At 41.6% G+C, this 11,460-nt stretch overlaps 1 protein-coding gene across 1 annotated transcript in view; it reads left to right on the top strand.

Annotated features, from left to right (window-relative positions):
- Positions 1-6,025: 6,025 nt before the first annotated feature.
- Positions 6,026-11,460, top strand: part of LOC120580653 (uncharacterized) — a 50,050-nt gene continuing 44,615 nt past the window's right edge. The window contains exons 1-2 of the mRNA XM_039834688.1: positions 6,026-8,217; positions 8,484-11,389. Coding sequence (XP_039690622.1) covers positions 6,026-8,217; positions 8,484-11,389 — 5,098 coding nt within the window. The remainder of the gene's footprint in view (positions 8,218-8,483; positions 11,390-11,460) is intronic.

The following is an 11,460-nucleotide window of genomic DNA, read 5'->3' as shown; positions in this document are numbered from 1 at the left end:
ATCTAGTCCCTGGAACTAAGCCGGTGTCGATGGCACCTTATCGTATGTCTGCTTCCGAATTATCTGAGTTGAAGAAACAGTTGGAAGATTTGCTTGAGAAGAAATTTGTTAGACCAAGTGTTTCACCTTGTGGAGCGCCGGTTTTGCTAGTAAAGAAGAAAGATGGTAGTATGAGGCTATGTATTGATTATCGACAGTTAAACAAGGTAACTATCAAGAATAGGTATCTGTCATACCCCAAATTTTGACCTAAGGCCCACTGACACACGTCTCCGAACTCGGACCAGACTCGCATTTCAGTGAAAAATTCGGCAGGGAGGTATTTTGAAATACCTCATAAAATTCCGAATCGGGCCCTCTTCTCTCAGTCTTTAATTATTTATTTCCATCTTTTAATTTAGAACTCTAATTTTAATCCAAGATTAGATTAAATTTCTTTTATTCCCATTTTAAATTTTTCTTTTTATTTATTTAAAACCAAAAATGTAGATATTATCCTTTTAATTATTTTTTTTTCCTTTTTAAAGTCCAAAAAGTCCAAAATCCAAAAAGGTCCAGGTGCAGAATAACAGCATCACGCGTATGCTGTTCCAGTCCAAATCCAGTTCACACTTCCTCTGAAACAAATCCAGTAAAAAAACAGACGCATTTCCCTTTTTCTCCTCCACAAGCTACTGATTTTTTGCTCATCAGTAACAAATCCTAGCCTCAAACTCACTCTATAAATAGAGACCTGCACAACAAAGAAAAACACAAAAAGAACACAACAAAAAACAGAGGACAACAAAAACGCAGCAGAGCACACAAGAAACAGAGAAAAAGGCATCGCACAGAAACGGAACACGGCCGCGCGCAACACAACCCACATACGCACACACAGAGGCGCGCAACCCCAAACCATCACAACAGCAACAAACACACACGCACAGAACCCCAACACCAACAACACTGCATCACACAACGACGCACACGCACAACATCACAGAATCGGCCACAAGAAAGCCGAATCCGTTTCTTAAACAAAAGGTATAAATTTCTTTTTTTTTTTTTTTTAGATCTAGGCGTTTGGGTAAAGGTTTTGGGAATTTGAAGGCTAGAAGTGAACAGAGGGAGGGAAGTAGAAGAGAAAGAGCGAAAAAATCAAAAAAGGAGGAGCTTTTAGCTCCGGCGCGGCGGCGCAGCCGCGATGGCTCGCCGGCCACCGCGCCGGACTTCTCCCGGCCGCCCCATCTCCAACCGGAGAAGAAGAAAGAAGTAGAGAGAGAAGAGAGGATTTGAGGGATAAGAGAGAGAAAGAAAAATGAAAAATGAAAGAAAAAACCCTACAACCCTTATATATCCCCCAAACCGGGTCGCCCACGACCCATGACCCGCGACCCGGTTCGTTTCCTTAAAGCCCAATTCTTTTTTTTTTTTTTTTTTGCTTTCTGCACACCCCTGTTTACTACTGCACCCCACCTTGTGTTTGGACCATTTTTTTATTTTTCCTTATTCTTTTTCGTATTTGTTTATTTATTTTTAGCATTTTAATTTTTATTGCAGACCTTAGAATGTAAATAGACTTTTATGTAATAGTCATAGATTTTATATTTCTAACTTAGGGTAGCCGCGCTTTTTATTCCTTATGCTCCGTTAGTTTTATCTTATTCCAAATATAACAAAAATCACAAAAAACGTTTTCATAAACAAACCTTGATCCAAATCAAGTGATCGTCTTTATTTTATTTCTTTCATAAATCAAAATTGCAATCAACTTTAAATCTACTTTAAGTCATTTTCTTTTAACAAAAATACAAACCAATTCTTATTTTGCCACTTGACTTTTCCTTTTAAAACTTTTTTTCAAAACTAATAAAAAACACAAAACCAATCAAACGTTGTTTTCTACCCCGAACTACGAGGTTTTGATCCTTCACGGGTACGTAGGCAGAGGACACTCGTCCTTCCAAACAATAAAAAATGTAGATAAATTAGGTCTCACTTTATTTTCTTTTTCATCACATTACTTCTTTCTTTTCAAAAGCAAGCAAGTTATAGCACATTAAATTAAATAAAACCAAGAGGTTCCCGTAGAGTACTACGGACGTAAAGGGTGCTAATACCTTCCCTTTATGTAACTAACCCCCGAACCCTAAATCTTTTCAATATGGGGTGTTTTGAACTTTTTTCCCCTTTTCCTTAAAAATTAAATGTTCGGTCGTGAAATAAATTAGTGAGTCAAAAGCTAATCAAATAGCCTTGATCTCCGAAAAATGACGCGACAGAAATGGCGACTTCACTGGGGACCTCCCCTAAGAGGGTTGAGCCTAACTTGGCTTTATTTAATTCTTTGTGCTATAACTTGCTTAAAACAAAAACAAAAAAATAAAGATGGAAATAATTGTATATATCTTTTATCTTCTCTCTTTCTTCCTTCCTTTTTAAGTATGAGTGGTGAGATAAAGCCCTACACCCGGGCTTGAGAGAAACATAAGATAGGACGGTGGTATAACCAAAGTGCCTTTCCGAGAGTCAAGTCTCGTGTTTAGGTTCATGTGGTACAACCCCACTCAATGGAGGAATCTTGAAAGTAATCTATGTTGGCATGAATAGTCGTGTTGGCATTATATTTTCAAGTGACCGTCGAAGTTGAGGACCTTTAGTTACCCTTAACCCATCTTAGCCTTTTTAGGACGTAGTGCGGTGGCTAATCAAGAGTAGTCTTGAATTAGTTGATACGCGATACTACACTCAAATGAAACTTTCCTACGGATATTATTGGATCAAGAGTAGTCTTGTAACCTGATAACATTCGGAGGTAGTTGATGACTTTGGGAACTGGATAGAACCCGTGATACAGGTACAAATGAAACCATAGTCCTTACCAAATGGGGGTTATTACCTTTAAACTCCAACATGATGAGCTTAACCTACGCATAATCATGCATACATGCATTCATTCATAATTTTATCTTTTTTCATCAAAAAATATCGAAGGGCTTATACTTGTTTTTGTAAATATCATAGGCATGGAAAGAAGAAATACTAGAAAGTTTACATTCAGGAAATTGGATCTAGAGAACTTAAAGAAGCTTGCATTTGAAGTAACTAACTTGGAGAATTTTTGTGATCGTCATGGGAAATTGCTTGGTGTCCTCTGGACAAATATCGAGAAGGGGTGCTTGGAGACCTTGGTCCAGTTCTATGACCCTGCTTACCACTGTTTCACCTTTCCCGACTACCAGCTCATGCATACCCTTGAAGAATACTCTCACTTAATTGGCCTACCCGTACTTGATAAGGTACCTTTTACTGGCTTAGAACCCTTTCCCAAAGCTGCCACTATTGCAAACGCCCTCCACCTCAAAACCTCTCTCATAAAAGAAAAACTCACCCTAAAAGGGAATCTCCCAAGTTTACCTACTAAATTTCTTTACCAACAAGCCTCCGATTTCTCCAAAACAAACAATGTCGAGGCCTTTTACTCTATCCTAGCCTTACTCATCTATGGCCTAGTATTGTTCCCAAATATTGATAACTATGTTGACATCCATGCCATTCAAATTTTCCTCACAAAGAACCCAGTCCCCACATTGTTAGCTGATATATATCATTCCATTCACGATCGAACCCAAGTAGGTCGTGGAGCTATCCTCGGTTGCGCACCTTTACTATACAAATGGTTTGCCTCCCACTTACCTCAGACTCATTCCTTTCAAGCCAACCCAGAAAATCTCTCCTGGCCCAAAAGAATCATGTCCCTTACCCCATCCGACATAACTTGGTACCGTGCTACTTGTAACTTCACGAACATCATTGTCAGTTGTGGAGAATACTCAAATGTACCCCTTCTCGGTACGCAAGGAGGAATCAGCTACAATCCTATCCTTGCCAAACGTCAGTTCGGATGTCCAATGGAAGCTAAGCCAGATAACATCTACTTACAGGGTGAATTCTACTTCAACCATGAAGATCCCTCAAACAAAAGAGGGAGATTTGTCCAAGCATGGTACGCCATTCGCACACTCAATAGAAGCCAATTGGCGAGGAGATCAGACTCTTTACAGGGGTCTTACACTCAGTGGGTCATCAATAGAGCTTCCGATTTGGTCTTACCCTATCATTTGCCGAGGTACCTATCTTCAACAACCCCAGCGCCGGCTTTACCCTTGGCCCCCGCAACTGTGGAGGAATGTCAAGAGAAGTTGGCCCGATCGGAATGTGTGGGTGCTACCTGGAAAAGGAAGTATGATGAAGCTATGCTCAAGATGGAAACTATGAGTGGTGAGATAGAGCAACGAGAGCATGAGGTTCACAAGTTGAGACGACAAATAGTAAAAAAGAATGTTCAGATCCGAGCTCAGAGCACAAGGCTATCACAATTTGTCAGCGCAGGGGAGCGTTGGGAGTTCTTCAAAGATGCACATTCAGATTCTGATGAATAGTCTACTTCAAAGAGCTTGAGAGTTCCCAGTTTTTCTTTTATTTTTGTTTTTAGCTTTAAGATTAGATATTTATCTTATTTTATTTTTGCAAGTCTATCCCTTGGCTTCGTTGTTTAGAAAGGGAATTATCTCGTAGTATGCAAATTATTCAATGGAACTCTCAACTATGATATTTACAAAAATACTTTCCATAAGTCCTTCGATAAAAAAATACGTCTATATTTTTGCATAAACATCATGCATCATCCCGCATTTCATAGTCTCAAGTCAAAGTCTCACACAAACTTTCTTTTCCAGAGAAAAAGGTCAACTCGTTTCAAAAGGTGGCCCCACGTATCATCTACAAGTCAACCCGTACTCACTACACTCGAGCAAACGTAAAAAAGAAGATGGATTATCTTGAGCAGGAAAATCGGGTACTTCGTGAAGAAATGACAGTCATGCAGACTAGGATGGACGAGATGGCTGAATTAATAAAAACAATGGCAGAAACTCAGACTCAAGCTCAAGCACAGATTCAAGCACAAGCGCAAGCATTGGCACAAGCGCAAACTCAAGCTCAGGCCGTAACAGAAGCACAGGCCCGATCACAAGCACCTCCACCTCCTCCTCCTGTCAGAACTCAGGCCGAGGCATCTTCTTCTTGGACACTATGTGCTGACACTCCAACGCAGTCCGCTCCGCAACGGTCCACGCCTTGGTTCCCACCTTTCACTGCTGGGGAGATATTTCGTCCTATCACTTGTGAAGCTCAGATGCCCACTCACCAGTACACGGCTCAAGTACCCCTACCTGCCATGAGGGTCACTCCAGCCACCATGACCTACTCAGCACCTGTGATACATACAATTCCGCAAACTGAAGAACCTATCTTTCATTCAGGGAATGTAGAGGCTTACGAGGAAGTAAGCGACCTACGAGAAAAGTATGATGAACTACGCCGAGACATGAAAGCCCTCCGTGAAAAAGGGAAATTTGGGAAGACTGCGTACGATCTCTGTTTGGTACCGAGTGTGCAGGTGCCTCACAAATTCAAGATCCCAGATTTCGAGAAATACAAAGGAAGTTCTTGTCCTGAGGAACATCTAAAAATGTATGTGAGAAGGATGCCTGCGTATGCCCAAGATGATCAGATTCTTATTTACTACTTCCAAGAAAGCTTGACCGGCCCTGCTTCAAAATGGTACACAAACCTAGACAAAACAAGGGTTCAAACTTTCTGTGACCTTTGTGAAGCTTTTGTGGAACAGTACAGTTACAATATAGACATGACTCCGGACCGAAGTGATCTCCAAGCCATGACTCAGGGAGATAAAGAGACGTTCAAAGAGTACGCCCAACGGTGGAGAGACACCGCTGCCCAAGTCAGCCCACGAATTGAGGAGAAAGAGATGACCAAGCTCTTCCTAAAAACTTTGAATCATTTTTATTACAAAAAGATGGTCGGGAGTACACCAAAGAGCTTCGCAGAGATGGTTGGTATGGGAGTACAGTTAGAAGAAGGAGTCTGAGAAGGACGCTTAGTAAAGAATGCAAATCCTGCCAGTGGGACCAAGAAGACCGGGAATCATTTCCCGAGGAAGAAAGAGCAAGAAATCGGTATGGTGACTCATGGAATGCCTCAACAAACTTATCCAGCCTATCAACACATTGCTGCCATCACACCCACCTCTCACCCTTTTCAACAAACAAATAACCATCCTCAAATACCGCAATATCCTCAAATACCACAATATCCTCAATTCCCACAAAATCCTTCACCACAAAATACTCAACAACAAAATTTCCAACAACAACCATACCAACAATTCCCATACCAACAATACCCTCAACAAAATTTCCAACAACAACCTTATCAACAACGCCCACAACAACCGCGACCACCAAGAATGCCGATTAACCCAATACCAGTCACCTATGCAGAATTACTTCCCGGCTTACTCAAGAAAAACCTTGTCCAAACTAGAACAGCTCCTCCTATCCCAGAAAAACTACCATCTTGGTATAGACTTGACCAAACTTGTGACTTCCATGAAGGGGGCCGTGGCCATAACATTGAAACTTGTTATGCCTTTAAAAGCACAGTGCAGAGGTTGATCAATGATGGAAAAATAACTTTCACAGACTCGGCGCCAAATGTTCAAACAAACCCATTGCCGAATCACGGTGCCGCAACAGTCAACATGATCGAAGATTGTCAAAAGACTCGTCCCATTCTGAATGTTCAACATATCAGAACACCCTTGGTCCCGTTACATGCCAAGTTATGCAAAGTCGACCTTTCTGAGCATGATCATGATCTCTGTGAAATATGCCTTTTGAACTCCGGAGGATGTCAGAAAGTAAGGAATGATATTCAAGGGCTTCTAAACCGAGGAGAGCTTGTGGTCGAAAGGAGGTGTGATGATGTGTGTGTAATAACTCCTGAGGGGCCTTTGGAGGTATTTTATGACAGTCGAAAGTCAACTATCACCCCTCTGGTGATTTGCTTACCGGGTCCACTGCCATATGCTTCTGAAAAAGCCATTCCATACAAATACAATGCCACCATGATTGAAGAGGGTCGTGAGGTTCCAATACCGCCTTTGTCTAGTGTGGATAATATTGTTGAAGACAGTAGAGTTCTGAGAAATGGGCGCGTTGTTCCCATAGTGTTCCCAAAGAAGATTGATGCTACAATAAACAAGGAGGTTCGGACTAAAGATGCTGGTATCGCCAAAGAAGTGGATCAACCCAATGGGGCTGGTACAAGTGCAGAGTTTGATGAGATTCTCAAGTTAATAAAGAAGAGCGAGTACAAGGTTGTTGACCAACTGATGCAGACTCCATCCAAAATATCCATAATGTCTTTATTACTAAATTCTGAGGCCCATAAAGATGCATTAATGAAGGTCTTAGAACAAGCTTTTGTGGATTATGATGTAACGGTGGGTCAGTTTGGCGGAATAGTAGGGAACATCACTGCATGCAACAACTTGAGTTTCAGTGATGAAGAGCTCCCAGCAGAAGGAAGGAACCATAATCGGGCGCTGCATATATCTGTGAACTGTAAAACCGATGCTTTGTCAAAAGTGCTGGTGGATACTGGATCATCTTTGAATGTGTTGTCCAAAACAACTTATACCCAACTCACATACCAAGACGCACCTTTGAGACGAAGTGGGGTAATGGTGAAAGCTTTTGATGGCTCGAGGAAGGATGTCCTTGGAGAGGTGGTTCTACCCATCACAGTTGGGCCACAAGTTTTCCAAGTTAATTTTCAAGTCATGGACATTCAAGCTTCGTATAGTTGCCTACTGGGTCGACCCTGGATTCACGAGGCAGGGGCTGTCACATCCACGCTGCATCAAAAGCTGAAGTTTGTGAAGAATGGGAAGCTAGTAACTGTGAACGGTGAAGAGGCTTTATTGGTGAGTCATTTGTCATCTTTCTCTTTCATTGGGGCAGACGATGTCGAAGGGACACCTTTTCAAGGGTTTACTATAGAAGATAAGAATACCCAGAAGAATGAAGCCTCTATCTCGTCTCTAAGAGATGCTCAGAAGGTCATACAAGCAGGGGGGTCCACAAGCTGGGGAAAGCTGATAGAGCTTCCAGAAAACAAGCACCGAGAAGGTTTGGGTTTCTTCCCATCTACTAGTTTGTCCACAGCAAAGAAGGGTACTTTCCACAGTTCGGGCTTTATCCATGCAATCATTGAAGATGATCCTGAAAGTGTGCCACGAGGTTTTATAACACCAGGAGTATCCAGCCACAATTGGGTTGCCATAGATGTTCCTTTTGTTGCTCACTTGTCCAAGTAATGCATTTGTCTAGTTTATGCTTTTCTTTTCAAAAAAAATCCTTTCGCCCCGCCCCAAGCGAAAGTGAACTTATCTAGGGCTTTTTATTTCAAGAAATTATCATCAATAAAATAAAAATGTCGTTTTTTTCCCCGATGTTTTGTCTCATTTTCTTTTATGCTTTTCTGAAAAGTGGTAATACAAAAAACCCAACATGAATTTTCAAAAAAATCTGCATGTATCTTTTTTCTAAAAAAATCATCCATCACATGTGCAGATTAGAGATCGACGAACCCGTTAAACAACATAACCCTATGATCTCTCCCAACTTTGAGTTCCCTGTGTATGAAGCGGAGGAAGAAGAGAATGAAGAGATCCCTGACGAAATCTCTCGACTACTCGAACAAGAGAAGAAGACCATTCAGCCTTATGGGGACGAACTAGAAGTGATTAATTTGGGCACCAAAGAAGACAAGAAAGAAATCAAGGTTGGGGCATCGCTCGAAACAAGTGTTAAAAAGCAAGTGATAGAGCTCCTCAAAGAGTACGTTGATGTGTTTGCCTGGTCCTACCAAGATATGCCGGGTCTAGACACTGATATTGTGGTGCATCACCTACCTTTGAAACCTGAGTGTCCGCCAGTCAAACAAAAGTTGAGAAGAACACGTCCTGACATGGCTCTCAAAATCAAAGAAGAGGTACAGAAACAGATCGACGCTGGTTTCCTCATCACATCAAATTACCCCCAATGGTTAGCTAACATAGTGCCTGTTCCAAAGAAAGATGGTAAGGTCAGAATGTGTGTTGACTACCGTGATTTAAACAAAGCTAGCCCGAAAGACGACTTTCCTTTACCTCATATTGACGTGTTGGTTGACAGTACTGCCAAGTCTAAAGTCTTCTCATTCATGGATGGATTCTCCGGTTATAATCAAATCAAGATGGCACCCGAAGATAGAGAGAAAACATCATTTATTACACCTTGGGGCACTTTTTGCTACAAAGTAATGCCGTTCGGTTTAATCAATGCAGGAGCTACTTATCAGAGGGGTATGACTACTCTTTTCCACGATATGATACATAAAGAGATTGAGGTCTATGTGGATGATATGATAGTCAAGTCGATTACTGAAGAAGACCATGTCAAGTATCTACAGAAGATGTTCCAGCGCCTGAGGAAGTACAAACTTCGTCTGAATCCCAACAAATGCACTTTTGGTGTTAGATCCGGAAAGCTTCTAGGTTTCATTGTCAGCCAGAAAGGCATCGAAGTAGATCCTGACAAAGTCAAAGCCATCAGAGAGATGCCTGCTCCGAGAACAGAAAAAGAAGTAAGGGGTTTTCTTGGACGACTAAATTACATCTCCCGGTTCATTTCTCATATGACTGCAACTTGTGGGCCGATATTCAAACTACTCCGCAAAGAACAAGGTATTATGTGGACCGAAGATTGCCAGAAGGCTTTTGACAGCATAAAGAAGTACTTGCTAGAACCACCGATTCTCATCCCTCCAGTTGAAGGAAGACCTTTGATCATGTACCTAACAGTGCTAGAAAATTCCATGGGTTGTGTGCTCGGACAACAAGATGAAACCGGAAGAAAAGAGCACGCCATTTATTATTTAAGCAAGAAGTTTACTGAATGTGAATCTCGCTACTCCATGCTCGAGAAGACGTGTTGTGCTCTAGCCTGGGCTGCCAAACGCCTCCGTCATTATATGATTAATCACACTACTTGGCTGGTATCTAAAATGGATCCAATCAAGTACATATTTGAGAAGCCCGCTTTGACAGGAAGGATTGCACGGTGGCAGATGCTACTATCTGAATATGATATCGAGTACCGTTCCCAGAAGGCAATTAAAGGCAGTATTCTTGCTGATCACTTAGCTCACCAACCACTTGAAGACTATCGACCTATCAAGTTTGACTTTCCTGATGAAGAGATTATGTATCTAAAGATGAAAGATTGTGACGAGCCACTATTCGGAGAAGGTCCTGATCCAGATTCAGTGTGGGGTTTGATATTTGATGGGGCTGTCAATGTATACGGCAACGGCATAGGAGCAGTACTCCTTACTCCTAAGGGTACTCACATCCCTTTCACAGCAAGACTCCGGTTTGACTGCACAAACAACATCGCTGAATATGAAGCCTGCATCATGGGTATTGAAGAAGCCATTGATCTAAGAATCAAGAACATCGAAATATATGGAGATTCAGCTCTTGTAATCAACCAGATCAAAGGAAAATGGGAAACTCTTCACGCAGGACTAATACCTTATCGAGACTATGCAAGACGTTTATTGACCTTCTTCAACAAAGTGGAATTACATCATATCCCTCGGGATGAGAATCAGATGGCTGATGCCTTGGCTACTTTGTCTTCAATGATCAAGGTGAATCATCACAATGACGTGCCACTAATCAGTGTCAAATTCCTTGATAGACCCGCTTATGTGTTTGCCGCTGAAGCAGTTTTCGACGATAAACCTTGGTTTCATGATATTAAGGTGTTTCTCCAAACTCGAGAGTATCCTCCTGGAGCATCCAACAAAGATAAGAAGACTCTCAGAAGATTATCTAGTAATTTCTTCCTGAATGGGGATATCTTGTACAAAAGAAACTTTGACACGGTCTTGCTCAGATGTGTAGACAAATATGAAGCTGATTTATTGATACATGAAATACACGAAGGATCCTTCGGAATTCATCCTAATGGGCACACAATGGCTAAAAAGATATTGCGAGCAGGCTACTACTGGATGACAATGGAATCAGATTGCTACAAGCATACCAGAAAGTGTCACAAGTGTCAGATATACGCCGACAAGATTCATATGCCGCCCACTACACTCAATTTACTTTCCTCTCCGTGGCCTTTCTCTATGTGGGGCATTGACATGATCGGAAGGATTGAGCCTAAAGCTTCAAATGGACACCGTTTCATCTTAGTGGCTATTGACTACTTCACTAAGTGGGTTGAGGCCGCATCGTATGCTAATGTGACCAAGCAAGTGGTGGTCAAATTTATCAAAAATCATATCATTTGTCGTTATGGCGTCCCCAACCGGATCATCACCGACAACGGAACAAATCTAAACAACAAGATGATGAAAGAATTATGTGATGATTTCAAGATCGAGCACCATAACTCTTCACCTTACAGACCTCAAATGAATGGTGCCGTCGAAGCTGCAAATAAGAATATAAAGAGGATTGTCCAGAAGATGGTGGTGACTTATAAAGATTGG

This window comes from Medicago truncatula, chromosome 5 (genome assembly GCF_003473485.1).
Source record: "Medicago truncatula cultivar Jemalong A17 chromosome 5, MtrunA17r5.0-ANR, whole genome shotgun sequence".
Taxonomy (NCBI): Eukaryota; Viridiplantae; Streptophyta; class Magnoliopsida; order Fabales; family Fabaceae; genus Medicago; species Medicago truncatula.
This window is presented reverse-complemented; position numbering and strand designations above follow the sequence as displayed.